Below are 23,005 nucleotides of genomic sequence, written 5' to 3' on the forward strand. Positions count from 1 at the left end.
ACCGATCCCAAACATACAAAAGTCATGATTTTTGGAGCCCAATGTTTGCAATTGGCTAAAAAACCATTAAGGTTGTTTCCCCCCCACAAATAATAAATGTTGAGTTCTTTTTATTTCCCCTCTGATTTTTGAAACCTGCAGAGGGTTCATGTTTTCAAGCTTTTCTATACAACCATGAGGACTATAAACTTTTTTAAAAATGAAAACTGAGATTTTCACATCAATCACAGGATCACAGCTTTAGGAACAGATTCAAATAAGACTCACAATAAACCAGGAGAGTTGACAACATTGCATCAGCTGCAACTCTGTCACACAGACCTACAGGCTCTGTTAGAGCCTATCCAAGTGAGGAATTCTCAGGCTGACTGTGCAATCTAAGAAGCAAATCTGTGTTGCGGGGCAATGGAGTTGAGCCTTAGGGGTGATTCCAACATCATCTCAGTTCAGAGTCCATGAGCAGAAGATTTAATCATGAGGAGGAAATCTTCCTGCTAGTTCCATGTACATTTATCCCTTCCAGCAGCCAACTCTACTAGCTGTAAGGTCTGGAAAGGATTTTTCCTGTTGCTCTTCTTCTCCCGGCTTTTTCCATCAGCCATATTCATTGTCCTATAACTGAATCACTTCTTTTTTTCATTGCTTCCCTCTAACGTACAGGAGGTTAGAGAATAGACAGAATGAGAGCTGAAGCTGGAGCCTTAAGGCTGCTCTCTCCGTGCTTCAAGGTCAGGAGGCAAAATTAAGTTGGAAAGGAAGCAGATGGATTGGTGTCTTGAACTGACGGAACTTTTGACTCCTTCCTTCTGCTAGGTGGAGCCATAACACTATCTGTAACTGCTGTTCTTAGGTAGGATGGGAGAAGAGGGCTGCATGGCAAATAAAAGTAAGATATAAATATCAATGTAATTTATCTCGATTAGTAGTCTACCCCTAGTTACTTCAGTTAATTATCAAATATTAAAGAGCTTCTTCTGATTCTCTACAGCATACTCAGCACAACAGTGTTTCTCTTTCAGACCCTTAAAAGAATCCTTTGTTTGTGCAACACTAAGGTTGTTTTTGTGACAGACTCACAGCTGAACTGCCTTTTCATTCATTAGTTCCAGAAGTAAAATAGATTGCATATGTCAAAAGAATCCACCTGCCAAGCTTTCACTTTCTAGGTTTCTCATTTGGATAAAGCTGATGCAGTATGTGTTGGTGCCTTTGCCATGAAAAGGCCAAATACTCATCTAAATGCCACAAAAGCCAGCAAGAGCTTCTGGACCAGCTTCCAGGCCCTCCTTTTTTTTGTTTGGAAACTTGATGACTGACAGAGATGGCTCTCAATTATGGTTTTCCACTGGGGAGGCAAAACCAGAGAAGGGCAGATGTCTTTGATGGAATACCATGAAATATAAGACTACAAGTCAACACTGAGTAAAGGAGAAACTTGCACCAGTAATGCAGCTAGTACCATAAGCGTTCTTTCTGTTTTGGTAAGACCTTAACAGGAAGAAAAAATGAATGGGCTGAGAATAGAAGAGAAACAATCAGAGATAAAAATAAAAAGCTTTATGATATCTGCATTGTCTCTTTTTTGTTTTAAATACATCAATTTGCTAAATAAATCACTGAAATGAGGTAGTCCCCCTTCAATATTTTTCATAATTAATTCAATAGTATGGTTATGCCAGAAATATTTTAAGTAAAATAAGGAAACTTATAGATTGTTACTGTTCAGAGAGTACATCTACAAAAGATTGTTCTGTTTGAAGGACATGGATATGACCAATGTCTATAAGTCTGGATACTCTTTTAGATAAGAATTCTATTGAGATAATGGTTACTGTTTTGTTTCTAAAAGATCTTTTGATGTAAAGAGCAAGCATTCACCATATGAGATTTGGCTACATATATGCTTGTAGTATATGGGAAGACATCAGGACCACCAGAGGGCAGTCTTGTAATCTATAATTTGAATTTTTTGTTCTCTAGGTTTTTCATTTTTAATTAAAAGAAAAGCTGAACAATTTGCAGAATGAAGAGATTTACTTGACATACAAAGACAAAAAACCTTCCCCATAAATTAAAAAAAACTAAAATTGCCCACAATATTTTCAAATTATGCCCTCTTTTGTTCAAAATACATCATTTACTAATTGACCAAACTTTATTGCAGAACAAATATTTTACAGGAAAATTTTCCCTAAAGATGAAGCACACTCTTATTTATGAATTCAAAACTGTTAATTGTTACTGTATATGACATCTCTCAATTGTAATATTTTATCTACATTAATTTAATTATTCAATGAGGATTAAAGCTACACAAGCTCCATGGAGGATTTTCAGTAGATATGAGGCATGTGGACAGAAGCTGCTATTCTGTTTCCCAAATGTGATCCCAAACATTTCAGCTGAATCCAAATAAAATAGAAAGCATAGAACCACAACTTTTATATTTTTTAAATTATGAAGATGTTTGGTTCGTGTTTGATAGTGGGACTCTTTTGCAGTATTTATATTCAGCAGCACTCCAATGGCCCAATTTTGCTCCAGTCTCCTCTTCTCCCATTTCCTTTCTATTCCCACCATGACCCGCCATAATCACCTTTTGCCAGTTTTGGAGGGTAGTCAGGCACTGGAGGCTCTTTGCAGCTAATATTTATGTCATTTTTTTGCTAGCCATTGGAGATGGTATTAATGTATGGGGCATTCGGTATTCTCCTGAAGATGCCACATACTGCCTCCTCCAGCAAGACTTGCTATAGCTGTTGAGGACGAGCCGAAGTACACATTCTTTCACTTGAACTGTGTGTGTTCTATTTATTATGATATATTGTACTACGTATCTGAAATTCACCTCTATGTTCTGCTTTAAAAAGAAAAGAGGAAAATACTTTTATTTGGTCAATTCACTTATGGGGAAAGCAAGATAAAACGTTTAATCTCAACTGGTTTTAGTTATACTTGTTACATAAAGAAGTTTCAATTATAAATGAGATTTTTAAAACATTATATTTAAAATACTGCACAGCTGTGACAAGTAGTTCACCTGGTTGCTTCGATATATATGTAGTAAAGTAGCAGGGACACATTGGGATTCCCAGTAAATCCACACTTACAGTCCAAATTCCCTATTTTTTATTATGGCTACAAGTTACTGCATGCCTATAAGTCTTACGTCTATTTCCTTTGAGACAAGGGTGCATTGGTAGCTTATTAATTATCAAGTGAGCTCATAGCCATTACACAGTACTCTGCAAACCTGCTAGCATGTTTTATAAGCCACTGAATACATAAGGACTATTTAAACCCAGCAATGTTCCCTTTTAAATAAGCCACCAATCACCTGGGATAATGGTTACATATGGTAAAACTACATAGATCATATTCATGAAAACAAACAGATCTTCCTGGTATTCCTCCTTTATTCTTATTGAAACTCCTTTTTTGGGGGGGGCGGAGGCGGGGGGGGTTGTATTTTAAGCAATATGGTAGAAAAATAGTTGGGTCTGTGTACACTCCCCCCCACCCAAAATCTGCACTGCATCAATGCATGTAAAGAAAAGGAATCAAAATGAATTCTGAAAAACTGAGTTCTCAGTAGTTTAATTCATGCATTACCAAAAAATGTTGGTAAATAGTAAAAAGACAGTCAACACAGTGTAATTTGCTAATAATATGTGGCACAATAATGTAAACATGGGCTGAAACAATCTCATGTTTTGCTTTAGTTTGTCGTTCAAAACATTTAACTAGAAATTTCTCATACTATCTCAGGTACCTTGTCCACTTAGAATATAGAAAATATCAGAGAAATGCTATTAGTTTAAGGCATGAAACAGTTAACAGCAGTGTACATGCCAAGGTTTTAATAAGGCTTAACAATAAAAAGCTTCAATCCTCTACTTTCACTAGATTTTGTTGTTGTGGTTTTCCCTTGCTTAGGGCAATCCATCTGTTAATGTTGACTTGCAATACAGCTAAGCTCACGCACACACAAAAAGCCCAGAATAGCTAACCTAAGCAAGAGTGGGCTCAAACATATATGAGAAAGAGAGAGAGAGAGAGAACAATTCTTCTAACACTATCTTACGTTAAGTTGAATTGTGGGGTTTTTTGTGTTTTGTTTTGCTTTCTTTGGGAAAGATTTTCCAAATGCTAATGAAAGGAAACCAATATAATCACTATAGTTTGTGATAACAGATTTAATTATTTATCCTCTGATTAAGCTTCAACGGCTATTTTACATATCATAATTCATTCTGATTTATTATTTTTTTAAAAGTCTAATTTTTTTTAAAACAACCACAAGAGCAATGATAAAGATTAGTAAATATTCATTGTTAAAAATGGCTCTGCATTGTGACCAGTGCTGGTATTCTCACTGGGCCAAACTGGCCTTGTTTTCAATAAAACCAGAGAAGAATCCTTTCCCTGGAGCCCTGTTAGGCTGAGGCTGCAGTTGGAACTGTCATCTTCACACAAAAGCAAAGGGGCTGGGTTTTACAAACGCAAGGCCTAATTGGAAGATCTTCATGGCTGTACCCTTGACATTTATTTAAGCCTCATCAACAAAACAGGAAATAACCGTACTAATTAGTAGACCAGCATACAAACTACTATTTGTTGGAGTAAAAAGCAGATTCACATTCTATTGTACAAAATCTCCTGGTAATGAAACAGTCATTAAACTGATCACTAGAATCAAGAGAACTTCAGCATTATACACTATTTTATAAAAGTTTTTTTTAAATTATCAACAATATTTTTGAATTAATTTCAAATGACTAATTTGACATTTATGATTTACTGGAAAGCAGCAATGGGGAAATAAAAACTCCCATCCATAGGCCTGACATGAAACAGAAAGTGCAACATTAAATTCTTTATGTTGCAGTACTTTAAAAAGACTTACTGTGAGATGGTTAATAATGAGGGGGTTGGAGGTGGGGGAAGCCCACATTGTCTTGAGGTAAGAAGACGTAAAAATCTAAACTGTCTGGGATTTTAGAAGTATTCTGATAGTTGATTTTTCAATGAACCAATCTTTATCCATTATTTAAAATGTATATTTAAATGAATAAGCTACCGTATGACCATTAGCACTATCTTATTTTTCAGTTACTACACTGAGAGGACAGTGAGCGGTGCCATTTTAGAAACCTGGACAAAAAGATTTATCAGCAGGAAGGAAAGCTCCAGACAGACAAAGTCCTACAATTATGAAGTGTAGTTATGAATGCAATTCACTTGCTTTTAATAATAAGTAATATAATTTACATAGATGCAAGCTTTCAAAGCCAGCAGTTAGTTCAATGGATCTTGCATTATTGTTAGCTGATGCTAATAGCATCCATGTTTAAAAACCGCACCAGTTATAACACATAGGACAGCCTGAGACTCCATATAGATAATGATGTTTTGGGACCACAAAGCCCAGTTTGCATTTTTTGGAACTGTACAAGACCAAACTTCTTGGTCAGTGATTATAGCTTGTTGTTTCCTGCCCACTGAGTGCATGTGACATTCAGGGTGAGGATGGGGTGGGGACATAGGTCATGCTGCTCTTTCAGCTCGGCACAGATACGGAGCCCTTAGTAAGAGAGCTTGTCTTGTAAACAAACCCCTGCTTTTTAAAGCACATTAAGATTTTCCTTGCTCTATATAGGACAAAAAAATCTCTGCTGTTCTGACCTGATACACTGTATCATTCAGAAAGAAGTGTATGCTGTTTCAAAAATAAAAAGTTGGCTAGTTGGCAGAAAAGATGTACTAAATCTCAGTAGTATACGATTGTATGAATGAAAAATCAGATAAATGTTGAAGTATTCTGCAATAACACAGTCCTTCAGAAGAAACATTAATATCTAATAATAAAATTTACTTTGGTACAATTTATTGATGTAGACTCCAGTACTAAAATTAAACAGTTGAAGTGGAACAGCAGACAGACCTGACCATGAAGTAAATTAATAAACTCACAGTTTTTGTATATGTGCAGCATTTAAAAGCATCTGAATGTGCAGACACATATTTTAGCTACATTTGTGTTGTACATTTGCATAAAAGTTTAAGTGAACATATAAACAGATTTGGGTATGTGTTTCTACTGTGTCCTGAAAAAAGCAGTGTTATGCGACACAGATGTGGTTAAAGAAAAAGTTTCTGTATATTAGAATGACAGTTACCAATTAAAAATAAATATGTTAAGTATCAATTTCTGTTATAAATACTACATTTTTAAAATTCTAAATGTATCTGCATATCTTCTGTCTCAACAGTCAAGATAAGAAATTTAAACTATACAAGGTTCTTGAAAGAAAGGATGCACTGTGTTAGTCTAGGTGAAATACACTGCAGACTTTAGTATTACTGTATTTAAAAAGAAACCTGAAAAACATGTTACAGAAGAGAATCCGCCTGCATAATTAAAACAGATATGCCTAAATTATTTATACCACTGAAACAAATGGCTTTAGTGTTACCATATATTTTCTAACATTCTACTGAGCAAGTCATTGATCTACTCTAATTGTATATTAGTTTCCACAAACACTTTCTTTTTTATCATTCAAAAAACCTGAATGCATGGGCTTACAAAACTAGAATTTTATCATAACATTATTATTATTATATATAAAGTAAAATAATGTCAATAGTCAGGTAAATACAACTGTCAATTCGAAGAGGTACTCATTTGACCTACAGTACACCCATCTTATCTAAGGAAGAAACATTTGTGGTATCAAAAACAGGAGTCTGTATATATTATTAAAAATATATATTCTTATTCAAAAGAGATCACAAAACCCCGCAAACTGTTCATTACTCTATACAGAATAAAGCAATAATTCAAATAGAATTTGGACATTTGGGAATTAGTATTGGGTTAAAATTGAGATATTACACCTGTTACAGAGAATCAGACCCATTAAAGGAACTGAGAACAGAAAGACAAGACATCTGACACACTGTTAGCTAGTTGACTTAGTAGTAAATTCACTATATGATAATCAGCTTGAGCAAGGTCTGAATTAAAGGCATGCCCTCTCTCAAAATCAACTGGCTTTAGGTAAAGTATTAACACATGCCACTATATTTTAGGGCTGTAAAAAGATAGCTTAGCAGTGAAAATCGGCTTGGGTATATATGAATATACCAGAATTCCTTTATTCAAAAACTAATATTCAAGCCTGATCTGAAATGTGTGTTTTATGCCTATGAAATTATTTTATCTAATGGAAGTCCATAAAAGATACAGACTACTAAGTAAACTTTTCAACAGATCACACCGTCAATATGCCTAGCATTTATCTAACTGTTTAGTACTGACTCTTATAGTACTTTTAAACAGTAGTTATTAAATAATTTTAAATATTTTTTTGAAAATAGTCCTATTTCTAAGAATCAATTGAGATTTCTTTTCCTGGAGATGTACCTGGCAATCTCATCTCCCCTGCTGAATTTCCTATTTTTTTCCCTCCAGGAGGATGATATATGATAAGCCATTCTCTCTACGCTCAAAACAGCATATTATGCAAGCAATATTATTGTGAATACTACTTATCATATTTCCTGAATACAGATGGTAATAAAGGTATTTACCATAATATTTTAACACACTACTGTAACAGGAAAACAGTTTCCCCCCATATTTTAAGAAAGTGAGCACAGATTTCAGGTGACTTACCTGAGCAAGCCTTCGTTTTTCTGAGTTTCCTCTTTTCTGATTGTGTAATGTGTACACTGGCGCACACTGTAGTACACCAGAGCTACAAGTTCCATATTCTTCATCACTCTCCTACACAACAGAATAGATTTAAAATCCCATGTTTATAATATTTATCTACATACCCGGTGTATACTTAAGAGTACTAAAAATCATTGTTAACACAGATCATTTGTTATTAAATATCTGTCATAAGATCGTATCTATTAACAAAATGAAATACAGCATTCCAAAAAGTTAATAGTTATCAAATGCATCTTTCCCAGTGTGAAGTTTTCAAATTAAGCTTTTAGAATGTATATAAAACAATTTAAATCCATTCATGTTTATGACATATTTTTTAAAACTTTATATTTGAGAAAAGTATAAAATAACATTGTAGTTAGTTCCCCCTTCCCACAAGGAAAATCGTAAGTGAAGAAATAAAACTCATTAGGAAAACTGTCCTTAAATGCCTAAATCAAGCTTCATTCTGATATTTCTGTGTTACTTTTCAAAGTTGAAATGTTTCTCTATTTTAAAAATTAACATTGTGCTTGGATCTTATAAATCCTAAACAGACAACTACACCTTCTGAATTACATTGTACTGCAAGACTATCCTGTCTTAAATTCTCAGCTTGAAGCAAAGGCTTCAATTGTGATATCAAAGCAATCAACTTTATGAAAACATACATCCTGTTAATGTATCTTTGAAGAGCTCTGTTGTTCTATGATAAAATATGCAAACAATAAAGAGATTATTCAGTGGATGCATAGAATGACAGATAGTTGCCAGAGGGCTCGTTATGAAAAATGTATTCTTGAACAAAGGGCTAAGCATATTTCAAAAGTCATTAAAAACACAAATCTCATGTGATTTGTAAAGTATAAGCTTCAAACTGATACAAGAAGCAAGGTAAGAAAGTAAAATTGTATTACATACCTTGTGTTTTAACTTACTCCTCACTTCTTTTATTCCCTGCTTTGCATGACTTTTTGCCTAGAAAATTAAAACAAAAGGACTTAACTGGTGGTGCAAGAGATAGGCTTTGTTCAAAGAATATGCTGCGTAAGGCCTACTTAATGAGAAATTATTTTTTTTAATTCTATGTGATATAAGGATAATACTCTCTATCACTAATTTCACATGGGCTGTCCCAGTTAGCTATACTAATAGCAGTCAGTTAGTAAGAGATGTACATACATGCCAATGTTGTGAAAACACATTAATTTAGCCAATGTATTCTCACCTATTGCTAAAAATGAACCGTCCTGCTGGTCTCTTGTGTCCATCCCCTTATTTGAGATGGTACTTTAAATCTGAAGTAGTATTTTAATAGCAACTCATGTTGGAAAACTGTTAAGATTTTCAAGCTCACTGCTGTAGTGTTCCAGTGTGGTAATTTGCAAGGCAACATCAATCTTAAAAGAAATGAAGTGGTTTTATATGCAGATGGAGAATTTCTCCAGCGCTGCTGAACAGCATAGTGTTGATAGGAGGAAACTGTGTGCATTAAAATAGACAGCCAAGTCCCATGATTGTTCATGACAATAATTTGCACAGAAAATGGACCCAAGGGCATCCCTCTATTTAGAGATGAATTACCATTCTAGATGACAAGTAATTATATTCTTAAGTTTTCTACATTTTATTTTTGCTAGAAAAAATGCTAACCGGTCTTAAGAGAAATAGGAAAGTTTTCCTTACACGAACCGAGTTAGACTCAAGTTAACTTTTAGAACCAAATTTTCAAAAGTAGCCTTGAAAATTATGCCCATGCCTTTTCACATTTAAGGGCCATATATAAAGAATTTCAGAATCTACCCATGAAAATCACAGACATACACATCTCAATTATTGATTTTGCACCCGAGGAGATGTAGTTTGTGGGGAGAGTTATGAGTGTTTCCATATACAACAACTTGGGACAGTTTTGAAGGCCAGATTAGGGAACTTTTGAAAATGTGACCCTGAAATCATAAACTCAGTAGCTCAATAACAAGCAACAGGGTGCCATGTAGTAGATGCATGCATGTATGGAAGGTGAAAGGAAAATAGAGGACATATAGACCTGCTCCTGCACTTTGTTACATGCCTGAACATGCACAGATTCCCACTGAAATTAATAAAGCTTCTTGCACACAAAGGCGTCTGCCGATGCAGAAAAAGTTGTAGGATCAGAGACACAATGGGAAAAATGGGTGGCTGGGAGGAAATCATGAAACTTCATCTAAGATCATGAAAAACAGAGGAGGAGAATAATTTCCTGCTAGCCTGTTAATGAACCATTTTTAAATTATAAATGAGTGTGTTGATATATAGTACCTTTAATTTATTTACCTGTTTCTCTCCTCATGACTTTTGTGAGGGTTTGAATTGATGTATAATTAAAAATTCTCTTTTAAAGTTTTATTTAAAATCTACTAGCATCACACTGTAGCATTGATTTATTCAGAACTACTGTACTATGCATCAATCTAAAGAGCCCTTGGAAAAGCCAAAAGGAAGGCAGAGAAGATTCTTCCCCTGTGTGCTTTGAACCCAATCTTAAAATACTTAATCATTGTGTCATTTCTTATGAGCTACCACACTGTTTCTATACCCTGGATAATATAATGTAATTCACATTCTTTATAATCTAGGGATATTTAAAGATAATTTAAAAACTGGACTGCTTGTCAGACTGAAGACATAAAACTAGTTAAACAGCGTGTGGTGAGCTGGGGTGTAAATTTTCACTACACAAGCCTGCTGCGCACTGCCAGTGTGGACCCTGCTACCATGCACTAAAAGTTCCCTGGAACACTTGGATCCTATTCCTGTTTCAAAGCGGGCTAGATCAAAATGCATCAGGTAACTTTTACTGTAGCGTGGTTCATGTGGACAGTTGGCATGTGGCATGCTAGAGCAGTGCAGATTTACACCCCAGCTTCATCTAGATAAGCTGTAAATCAATGGCCAAGAGTGCAAGTCCATAACTTTTTGAATTAGTGCTATTTTATTAACACTATAGCAATAAGTTTAAAAGATGCTCACAACAAAATAAGTAATAGCTTGCTTATGGTGGAATTTTTGGACTGCAATCGTTCCCTGCACACAATATAAATGCTTCCAAACCTACTTTGGATAGGTTACTACTTAGTGTCAAAGTGGAGTTGTTAGGGTCTTATTGTTATTTATACAGAGACTCCTTTACACCACCTAGAACTGTAAACAACATTTATACTGACTTTTAATTTACACTGCCAGGGAGGAGTAAAGGGGCCTTAGTGTAAATGAGATTTAGTATTTTCAGAGTCCGTTTTTAGTATCATCAGCTAAGTAGAGGTTTTCAGCTGTATTTCAAATATGTAACAGGTATTCAAATAAGAATCTACTGTATATTTTGAATGAAGCCAGAAATAGCATACTGAACCACTCAAAACAGTAACATGGAGTGGTTACTGTTCTCCACAAGATAGGAATAAAAGCTGAAAACAATTTCTTAGGCTGTAATGTTTTTCTGTAATACATATCGGAAGGATACAGATTTTTCAGTTTTTGACAATAACTGGAGATTGTAGGTGGTTTCTGCAATTTTTTATGCACAGATTGTGTTGATCTTACAAATTTGTATGCTGTCTTCACAGCAGGGCTGGCTTTGGTCATCGCTGTGTTGATTAGTGCACCTCCTTTCTGAAACATACAAAAGCATATTTTAATAACCCTTATAACACAGGTTAAAAGTTAAAACATTAGCAAGAAAAATAGATGACAGGCTGACATAAAATAAAGTACAAAAATAATAGCCCTCTTTTTAAATTAGGAAAAATTTCCACAGCTGCATTCTATCTACAACCTACTGTCTACATCTACACAAGGGTTACAGTATGTCATTATCATGGCTGACACATATTTATCAATGCATTCTAACATAATGACGTATTCTCATACCCATGCATGAACCGTTACCATATTACATGTCATATTGGAAGTTTTCCTTGGCTTATTAATGTATATATTGTATCATTTTAAAAAATCTATTTCTATCACATTGAGGTAATCAGGTCCTATTTAATCACAAGAGTTTTGTCAACAGTACTATCTTTTACTAATCCTGCCTAGTAACAACGTTGTGCAACACAGGTCCTCTGTTAGTCAGACTATGTAAAAACATTAATATTAACCAAACTGCTGTTTACTAGAAGTGATAAAATTCCTATCAAATCCTAGTGCCATACCTAACTCACAGTTATGGAATTTAACACAATATAGCATACAGAAAAAACCTTGGCTAGATAAACAGAAAAACATTCTGTGCTTTCCAAAATTTGGCATTTATTTTGTGCATGAGACATTTTCTCATTTTTAAACTAATATAAACATATTGTCATGACAAAGACACTAGTTTATGACAAAAATATTTGGGTAAAAATAACTTCCTTACTAATGTAATATACTTTCTCTGTTACAATAATACAAGGAACACTGCAAAAATTTAGAGATTGCGGCTAATTGACCATATAAAGTCAAATATCCTTTTAAAGCTCGATGTTCAGTATGCTGACTTTTTCAAAGATAAATAAACTAGTCAAATAAAAATAAAATTGTTATACCTTTACTGTATGCACCCACTGCTGATAAGATCTTGAATTTCCTAAGATGTGAATGTAAAATAAAATAAAATAATCAGAAACACATTCAGCACATTTTTGGGTGTTCCTGCCCCCTCCACAATACAGTTTGTATTAAAAAAAAATCCCCATAGATTGTTAAACATGAGTTTGAGCCTTCCAATACTGTGAAGGAGGAAAATCCATGTACACAAAAAGCAAAAATGGGGCTACCCTATTATGAACCCCCTTGTTTTCTTTCTAATAGTGCTTCTTTTTCACCATACCCAATCGTTTTCTCTGAAGAAAACTGCTAACTCTGACTCAAGTATGATGAGAAATTAAAGTCGCCATCAAATATTCAGACTCACTAAAAACGAAAGGAAAAAATTATAAAAAAAAGTCTGAACGAGGGGTGTGTATATATTGTGCTAAGAATATATTTTGTATTGGATATGGTGATTTCCCCCTTTTTACCTAGAACTGGGTTCCTTCCCCTATTCCTCTGGGCAAAAAGAAAAACTTGCAGTGAGAAAATGAACTGTGCTACAGACACTACCATCTTAATATCAGAGGGAAAAGGACTAGCAACAGGCATAAGGACTTTAATATCGCTTCACATCTCCTTTGCAGGGAAACCCACTGTGATTGGAAATGTAAATTACATGTTCTTTCCTTCACAGTGTAGAAGGCAAGTGGATGAGTAAGACAACTAACAACATAGATAAAATCATTGGGTGCTATTATATTATTAAATTGGCTACAGAAGATATGCTAACATTTGATAAGGTGGTTGAGGTAGAACTGAAACATCAGTTTCAGAAGACACTTCAGTTGAACATGCAAGACTGACTTTCTTACCTTTGAGAAATGTTAAGAGTAGCTTAATCACTTGAATTTACTAATATTGTGAAGTACAACGACAGTTACTATGAACGAATGCTTCCAAGCAAAAAATCTGAGATCACAAAAATCATGTTGCTCAAAGAGAGAATTTATCAACTTTGCAAAGAACACACTGATATCCTTTGACAAAACATCAGCTTTTTAATAGGAGATTTCACAAGTTTAAGCTCTGAAATAAATCTAATAACTAGAACCTGGATTGGCTGGTGGAAAGCCAAAACACCAACAATCTAGCTCTCATAGAACATGTCTGAGGACTAACTGGATAATCGTAAAAGCTAATACAGCAATTTCTGAGGGAAACAAGTGAAGGGATTTAGCTGTTTGGACTTGTAGAAATGCTTTCATTTAAACGTTCCATACCATTGCACTAAATTCCTTGCAAGCAATTCTGCAATACCCAAGTTCTCAGAAACAGTGCAGTGAGTGAAAGGGATGCCAAGTTGGAAAAGAGAGCTTACTAGAGTTGACTGTGCACTTATCCACGGCACAAGTGCCTTAACCAATATGCTACATTCACAAAGACTGAACAGTTATCTTTTTAAGATTGACTAGGCTCACTAGTTTCAGAGTAGCAGCCGAGTTAGTCTGTATTCGCAAAAAGAAAAGGAGTACTTGTGGCACCTTAGAGACTAACAAATTTATTTGAGCATAAGCTTTCATGAGCTACTCACTAGTGTTAGTGGAGGACACATAATATACATACAAAAACTATTTCCTCACCATAAAGTAGAATGTAGCCACTATTCATTCACTAATATAATGAACTTGAGAACGTAACAATTTATTGCTCAGGGTTATGGCAAAGTTAACCAAATAATGATTATGGGCTTGATCAAAAACCCATTGAAATAATGGACTACCATCGGCTCTTGCTTAAGAAAGAAATTTCCGCACTTGAAGTGTGTTTATCACGGCCCCTCTGAATTCCATTTGTTACAAGAGATTACAGTAGATGAGATTTTGTAATTTAATAAGAGGTTTATTAGACCAGTACACTGGTGGGGAGGCTTGCAGATCACAAAGTCTTCCGAGTTCTACCATTTACTTGTGAAGAAAAACAGATACATACTCAACCAGGGAAAACATGAAGCAAACACCATTTATGCTGAGCCAATATCTGAACTACCTCAAATTTAAATAGGAAAATGTTGAATTCTTATTATAAATCTCACATTCCCAACAGAGGTTCAAAGTCTCTTGACTTCTTTACTGTTAAGTAGAATCTTTTTCCACCAGTAGCTCCAAGGTTGTCACCACAACTAAAAAAATTAGTGTACTGATAAAATACGAATGTTTGCTGATATTTTCTTCACTAAATTTGCCAATACGTTTGGGTTATGAAAAAAACCCTCTCTGGATGAGTAAAATGCATCTGTCAAAATTATTACCAAGCCCCAGTCCAAGAAAAAAATAGGTGATAGGTGCAAAGGTGCAGATGGTTTGCTCTTATAGAAGCAGGAAAAATTCCTAGTTAAATTTCTTACTAATACTTATTTATGTATGAAGGCAATTTGCTGGGAATTACAAGACTTGTAGTTTGTATTTCTGAGCAGCCAGCTGTGACCAGGGGCAAACAAGTTTAAATAACTGTGCGTAAAGTTTTAATTGAACAGCAGCAATGCAACACAAACTGACACTGGGTTTTAGCCTGTTTTCCAATATGACCATATTAAAGAAAGCTCTACGGATGAAATTAATTTCATAGGTTTTGGGAATAAACATGAGATACTTTTTCCATCAATAAAAAATGTTTTTCCATTGTGAAAGGGAATGCAGTGAAGCATAGTGTGAAAGTGTGCAAGAGAAAAAAAAAGAAAAAGCAGACGGCCCAAAGGGAATATTAAGATGATTAGCAATCCTAATACCCCTGCAATTGGTAGGCTTCTGGGAAGTAGGGTGTTGAACACCTGATTCTCAACATTATTCCCAGGCCTTTGACTGCTATGGCATATCGTTCCCCATTCCCTGCCTCTACTTTACATTTACCTTGGAAAAAAATTGATTGAAAAAGGTTTTGCAGCAGGTGGGGATCAAACTTTCTACTAGCTAACAATTGTTTTTTCATGTGGCACACTTAGAAGGTACAATAAGGACTCAACAACTCTGCCCCTCCAGCAGAGCTAACACAGAGTAGAAGAAAAAGGCCACAGGGTGTACTATCAATAATCCTAGCAGTGCACTGAAAATTACATTCGCACTGATGATTCTTATATTTATCTTTGCAGGAGAATGCATGTGACGGAAGGTGTAAACTTGTGAAAAAGTTTTAATGGGAACGGTGCATGATACAGAATGCCATTTTGATATGGTAGACAATTTTTTTCCATCCTTCAGACTAAAAATTGTAGTTTCAAATCACTATATTTAAAGAAAACTCTATTTATAGATATAGAACGGATTAAATGCAAGCTTGCTTCAAATTTTCAGTTAAAATTTCTACATAGTTTAGCTATGTTTGTATTTGTTGGAAAATGCAATAAAATATTAACGAAAATGGAGAGGCTGAAAGAAAGTCCTTTCTTTTGACTCAATAGCATGAAAATCTTATCACTGTTCTTCATGATGTGTTCACCTGCCCCTTCAACAATGCATAGGTTACTTTGACTTTTAGTAACCTTTCTGAAAGCTGGTCTCCACCCAGTTGTGTAGTCTTCAACCAATGGCAAAGTTGATGGGATTTAACTATGAAAAATACCACAGTTCTATCCCATTAGTGTCACAAAATGTCACCCTCAATTCCATACTTGTTGCTCTGCCTGCACCTCATAATGACGATGAGACAGCAGCTATGTAAATATTGAATATGTGCCCTAAGCAATTTGTCCACAATGTGGTACAGCTTGTCTGACTTGAAAAGTAAGGATACAATAAATTCTAACACAAAACTGCTAGTGAAGGTGAACATTCCCTCCTGAGCATAGCCAGATAAGACATGTAGTTGACAAAACATATCAATGTAGAGCCAAGAACCTAACTTTATCCAAGTTCTAATGTTATTTCACTGCACCCTTTTGACCTCTTAACTGCAAAGAGCAAAGGAACTTTAAGCACTGACATTACCTATCTGAATGGACATGTCCACTGCATAAAAGCTATTCATAAAGTTGTATGAGTAAGTTGCCCTGAAGGGCAGGAGTGAGAGGGGAACAGACTAAATCTTGTTGTTACTTCCATTCTCTCCTAACCTCTTCAGGAAAAAATAGACTGCAGGCCAGATCTCAGCAGAAGGCTAGGAAGATGGGAGAAAGCAGGGAGCAAGGCCACTTTATAGTCAGACTCTAGACAAGTAGGCTTCTATGTCGAGAGTCCAGGGGACATGGCACAGAATCTCTTATGGTGGCTCTCCAGGACAAATCCTCCATTGGCCAGATCTGCTAGCTTGAGGGTAGCTTTGTAGCAGAAGACTGTCACAAAGCTGCCCTAAGAGACATGATTTGGTTCAACTCACGCAATTCACATTTATACAAAAAACTGAGGTTCTGCTATGAAAATTGACTGTAAAAATGGCATTCTGGGGGATCACAATTATTGAAGGAAATAGAGCTGGTTTATAACTAAAAAGGTATAACTAACTTGCCATGGAAATGGTTAGACAATCCTGTTGGAAATGCAGAACATGGAATTGTATCCACCTTATGCTTTCTTATATGTACTGGCTTGGCAAGGCTAGCAGGAGTTAAAAGTAGTACAGGTAAAATTTATTTCAGTCACTGAAGTCAATGGATATGACTGAATACAAGCAGGAAATAGTAGATATGCTTAAGAAGAAGATATATTTTTATACTGTCACTTTTTAGACTCGAACTGCACATTAAGATTATTTATTTAAGCATAGTGCATTTTGCTTGAGATAGTAATTACTCATATTTTGGAGAAATTTGACTTCGGTATATTGCAGAACTACATGAGATACATGAAGGAATTTTTAAAAGAGACATTAGAAAATAACTAAATTAACCGTTATTAAAAAGGAAGGGAACTAGGGAACTAAAGTCTTCCAATTATTACAAAAAATATACTTTAGCCAGTAAATATCTAATCAGTTATTGAGCAAGCCAATATTTTAAAAACATCTAATAAAATCTCATCTGATCTTGATTTTATAAAAACTAGTTTATTACAGTAAAACAATTCCATTTATTTTCATTTAATGCACTGCAAATGTTTGGCTAAATAGCTAATTCGCTATTCTGCTACCGATATATAACAGACTGAAACCCTGCTAAGAATGAATCAGAGGCATTTAAACTGGATAAGTGCTTATCTGACTATGTTCAAGTCAATATGATATCGTCCTCAACAGCTCCTGTGGAAGAGGCAATGATATATCGAAACAAATGTTCCTAAAATAATTCTGTACCTCCACAGAAGCCTCCAGAAGTGATCTCTTCTTCAAAAACATCCGAGAACCCTCTTCCTGCATTTAGCTTTGATAGTCGACCATCAATAAACTGCAATATAAAAAACATGAGTCAAAACTATGTTGGCCTTCCTTAGGTTTCACAATATTAAATTAAAGTATATATACGTTATATGTAAAATATCTATGTCAACAAGAATATAACAGATCACAAGAATGCTGTAATAATTTTGGATAGATATTATAACAATGGATATACATACAAGTGGCAGAAATATTATCACCATTTTACGAGTGGTTTTAGTATTCTTTTCTAGTGTTGTTTGTTGTGTGTGTGAACAAATATAAAACTTAATATATTTTAAACTAACAAGGTTATTCCTGGAATGAAATTCCAAATAACTTGTTGCTTTGAAAGTATTTTAATTTGCTTTCTAGCTCATTCTTTTTCACAGGAGATGATGTGAAAGTTTATTAAATTTATTTCATAAGAAATGTTTAATTTCAAGTTTAAAATTATAATCACTTATGGATATTGAGACATTCACTCATGTCGTGTTTGAAAGATCATGAACTGGCCTCATGTCATGTCCCTGATGCCTTTCCAGATAAGTATCATTGAATCAGAAGAAAAAGCTAGTTGAAAAATGAGGAAGATTTGTAGTTGAAATTTGGACACATTTTGACCATCTCTAGTTCAAAGCAAGGCTGAGCTGGGATATCTGATGCCCACTGACTGTGCACTTGAGAATTCTGGCTGAGGATTGAAACTCTTCTGGGTGAGGAGTTATGCAAACTGAGAAGAGTTTGGATCACAATCATTTTATATGGATGGAGAGAAGCTGGTAGTTGCAGCCTTTAAGGAACAGTGGCAACAGCAACAAGAGGGATGGAAGGATATTTTATTTAAATGTAGGAAAACTCAATGCACTGAACTGCCAACATAGAAGCACTGTGTAATACAGAACCATATTTTAAGCTTGACCTCTGCCAGTCTACACCTGACTGTGTGCTCATACTGGTCCATACAGCCACACTTTTCAGGTGCAAACACACACATGCCTGCATGTTTGAAAATTCTAACACCTGCACGTTTGTGTGTATGTGCATGAATCCATGGAAGTGTCAGAATTTTCACCCACAAAACAACTTTCACTTAATGGGATTTGCAGATACAGATTCTAACACATGTCCATATTCAGGTGCATATGCCCAAACATGTCAGAAACCAAGAACGGTGAACATAAAATAAACGATCATCTACTATAACCTCCCAGAAGAAATGAACACATTCTTTTAAAGATTCAGTTTGCCTTTCAGGATTAAGACTAGTAATGCAGGCATTTCTAATATGCTTTCAAGAACTAATCTATGCATTTTAGTTTGAGTAAGCAAGCTCAAGTCTGTACAGAGATAAATTGAGAAAACATTTTACTGATTATTTGTTTTCTAGCAGGAGTTACTAGATATTCCCAGTTACTAAAATAGCACATAGAAGCTAACAGAAATTAATTATTTGGCTGAGTGTCATACAGTATCACAGATTATCCAAACAGTACTGTCAGTGAAAATCTGATGCTTGTCAATGGATAGACTGATGACATGAAACAAACACCATTCTTCAAGTACAAAAAATTCCAGCAGCAATAATAATAGAGCACATGCTGTCGAAGATAATCATTCCATGTTCTTTCTTGGCTAAACTCTGTTTTATTTTTTCATTCTGACTCCAAGTAGGCTTCTTTCCAAATGGGTTTGGTTCATGGTCAGACCACTATGGGATCACTGGATTATTTCACAGTAAGAAAAAGAGATAAGAGCAATAAGAGCATCTTTAGCTACTGCTGTGCAGAAAACAGACTTTGAACTGCAAGACATTATCTCTTCGGGGAAAGTTATGAATTCATTCCATGCCATAAACCAACCCATGATTTATGGGCACTCTCATCATTTGGTAAAATATCAACAGAAAATGGAGAGGCTGGCTTTTAGTTTTCAGTGCACGGATTAGTCTAGCAAAACATTTAAAAGTAAATACTGCCAAATATAATTGTTAACAGAAATGATAGAAACTTATTTGAAGGAAGTAACAGTATTATTATTAATTATATCGAGTATCAGAAGTGAGAGTAAAGCCATTCCAGTTTTTGGGGGTTTTTTTGTTTTTTTAAAAGCAGTACATAGCGGAAAGCTTGGGTAATGTTAGTACAGCCCAAGTATAACCAGCATGGCTCTCTGTCCCCTTCTGTAGGATGGACCTCAGAAAGGCTTCTGATTCTGTCTGGTCTTTGAGCTATTAGATCACGGTCTTTTAGTTAAGGTAGTAGAAGCTCATGCTTTTAGATCCACAGAACCTGAGTTTGATACCCACTATTGACAAACCACTCAGTGGCACTGCATAATTAACTCAGAAGGAAAAATACTTATCTGCAATGTTGCTTCTCTGAAGACATCATTCTGATAGGATTCTTCCTTTGGGTCTTAGCTCCTCAGTAAAAGAATAGCAGGACTCCCAGAGTTCTTTAAGCATTTTGCCCTTTGAGGATAAAATATGAGCCAATTCCCTTGTGAAACTTTGTGTGCCACTGCCTGTAGCGAACAGGAGACGCCAGCCAATTCATTTGGTTGTGCAGAAGACAGAGCTCCCATGATAAGCCAATTCAAAATTAGGTAATGCAATCTAAAAGCATGCTTCAGAGGAGAAAACAATCAGGTATGAGAAAGAAATCACTTTAAAGAAAATAATTTCTGAAGTGATGTAGGAGAATGAATGAAAATCCTATCGTAAATCGAAAAGGAGGACTTGTGGCACCTTAGAGACTAACCAATTTATTGGAGCATGAGCTTTCGTGAGCTACAGCTCACTTCATCGGATGCATGCAGTGTGAGCTGTAGCTCACGAAAATTTATGCTCAAATAAATTGGTTAGTCTCTAAGGTGCCACAAGTCCTCCTGTTCTTTTTGCACATCCAGACTAACATGGCTGCTACTCTGAAACCTATCGTAAATTGTATCTTCAGGAAAGCAGAATTAAAGGTAAGTAATTTCCGCTTCTCTGTAGATATAATCTGTGAGTATTCTCATTTTCGAGGAGGAGGAAGCTTAAGGAGTGACTCATAACAAAAAAATAACCAAGGTTTAACAGCTTCTGCAAAATCTGGAGGAAACAGTTTCTTTTCTCATGAAGTTGCTGTCTTGGTGCCCCTTCAAAAGGATATGTATCTGAGTCCAGACAGCAGTCCTTATCACCCTGAACTTCTGCCTGCTCTGACTCAAGCAGCTAGAATTCTGTAAGTGAAGTGGGGGCCTGGAGCATCAACAGAACATCATAAAGCATTCACGCTGATTTTGCTAGAGCCGTTAGGGAGGGTGCTAGCACTGCGTTCCTGATGCTCACTGGTCTTGGCTGACTCAAGCTTTTTCTTTCAAGGGTTTACACTTTGCTCTAGCTGGGTCATTTCGTGGTAGACTTATAGGCGTTTTCCTGGGATGTTCCAAAGAGGCTTGAGAGGTGCTGCCCATGTTTCCTTATCAAATAGGGTGATATCTGAATGCAAATCTAACACGTGTGCACTGGGGTTGACTTCTAGGCACAGTGCAAAGAGTATGGTTGTCTATACTGAATATAGTTCTGCTGCATGGCTTTAAGCTGTGGAGCAGAGCTCTTTCCTCCTTTGAAGATGGGGTACATAAAGAGAAAAAAGATGCTGGAAACACTAAGAGGTTGCTGATGCAACGAGAAAGGAAAATGTACATTGGAACCCCAAAACAATAAACACCAACACACTAAAAAATGCATCTGAGTGCTCAGGCAAAGGTCTCACAATTCAGGCAACTTGCCAAGCCAGCTGGATGTTTGTAGAAAGAATGAGAAAGATATAAGCAGTGGGAAGAACTGGAGGAAGGCAGAGTTCAGCGAGGAAAAATACCAATATGTTATATAATGGGAATTTATAGTTAACAGTATGTACCTTAGAAAATCTCCATGCTGGTCCAGATATTCCTTATGAATGAGTTATTATTTTCACTGGACACCCATCAAAAATATTTAAGGTCCAAAATACAACGACTTATAGCTGGTGTTTGAAGCTGGGAACAAGCAGTAGCTAAACTCCAGACTTCTAACATGAGGTTTAACAACAGTAATATTACATTATCCTAATAAAAGGAGACTGGACTGGAAAAAAACCCAAAATTAATAAGTCATCCCAAAAGGCTGAAGAAAAGCTGGAAAAGGAGTAACACAGCCGTCAAATCTAAGGAAATACAAGCTGTTGAGCCTGAAGGAAAAATTGGCATATCTGACTTATTTAATTAAAATATGGACCTCTTCTCAGGCACAAAGCTTTATCTACTGAAATTAAATCTCCTCTCAGAACTAAAGAATAAGGCTATCTTGGTTTTAAACATGAAAAGTCTTGATCAGGGCTGAGGGAAACTCTAAAAATCCACAAATGGGTTATAAAAAAGGGCACCAAATGCCGCAGGGGTATAAACCCTGTTCCATATAACATGCTTTTAGTTAAAATATTGCCATGTCAATGGGGAAGTATAGCAGGAGGAAGGCCAGATTCTATGCTAAAATTATACAACTGAGAGGACTTTAATGATTTCGGTACGAAGGCAGCAGTCTTCTACGGATATAATAAAAAACATTCTAGTGGGTCTTTAAAAATAAATTTAATCTGATCTGGGACCACAAACCCTACTATGCATGAATCATAATTGTATTCTTACTGCATAGTGTCACTACAGGGCATAGTGAAGGTGGTTAGATTTCTTTTAAATTTAACCTAACCTGTGAATTTCCAGGATTTATTTATGCTTGATTTGGGTATCATTACAAGACTCCTGTAATGTGTACCCTAATCAAGCTTACTGTATTTTTGTCTTGAAAATATCAGTTTTTAAGCAGACAGACCAATTTCCACCTATGAAATTTTATCCTGGGATTTGAAATCTGTGTTATCTGTGGCTAATGCAACATCATCTGTAACACAGAATATGTCAGTCAAAGTCTGCCATCCATTACACCAATGCTACACTATTGACTTCAAGAGAGTAATGTTAATGAGTCTGTGGGTAAAAGTTTGCCCTGCAATGGAGTGTAGTTAATGTCTCTGATGATGAAATAATCCAACTGCCTCTACAACAGATGCAAGGCCAACAGGAGGAAAAAATAGTTTAAAAAAATGTTTTTGTCACTAAAGTGAAAAGATCTGACTTTGGACATACATAAGGAGCAGATCTGCTGAGTAAGAATGTTAAATTTGTACACAGTCACTTCTTAGAGTCAAAGCAGTCAATACATTAATAATCTAAGAAGCTTTAGGAAAAGAAAAAAGGCAACTAAACACAGAATGCTTGCCCTTTTTAGTTTACTTAATTCCAATGGCTTCTTCTTTTACTTCCCCCTTCTTCCTTTTCTTTTCCACAAAACAA

The 23,005-nt window shown here is 35.6% G+C and overlaps 1 protein-coding gene across 4 annotated transcripts in view; it reads right to left on the minus strand.

Moving 5' to 3' along the window:
* DENND1B (DENN domain containing 1B) overlaps positions 1-23,005 on the minus strand; it is a 244,789-nt gene that overhangs the window by 22,906 nt on the left and 198,878 nt on the right. For all 4 annotated transcript variants that reach the window (XM_073356748.1, XM_073356747.1, XM_073356749.1 and 1 more), the window contains 5 exons: positions 17,564-17,654; positions 12,298-12,338; positions 11,309-11,377; positions 8,645-8,701; positions 7,682-7,792 (listed from right to left, as the gene is read on the minus strand). In XM_073356748.1, coding sequence (XP_073212849.1) covers positions 7,682-7,792; positions 8,645-8,701; positions 11,309-11,377; positions 12,298-12,338; positions 17,564-17,654 — 369 coding nt within the window. The remainder of the gene's footprint in view (positions 1-7,681; positions 7,793-8,644; positions 8,702-11,308; positions 11,378-12,297; positions 12,339-17,563; positions 17,655-23,005) is intronic.

Source organism: Lepidochelys kempii, chromosome 8, assembly GCF_965140285.1.
Source record: "Lepidochelys kempii isolate rLepKem1 chromosome 8, rLepKem1.hap1, whole genome shotgun sequence".
Lineage (NCBI taxonomy): Eukaryota > Metazoa > Chordata > Testudines > Cheloniidae > Lepidochelys > Lepidochelys kempii.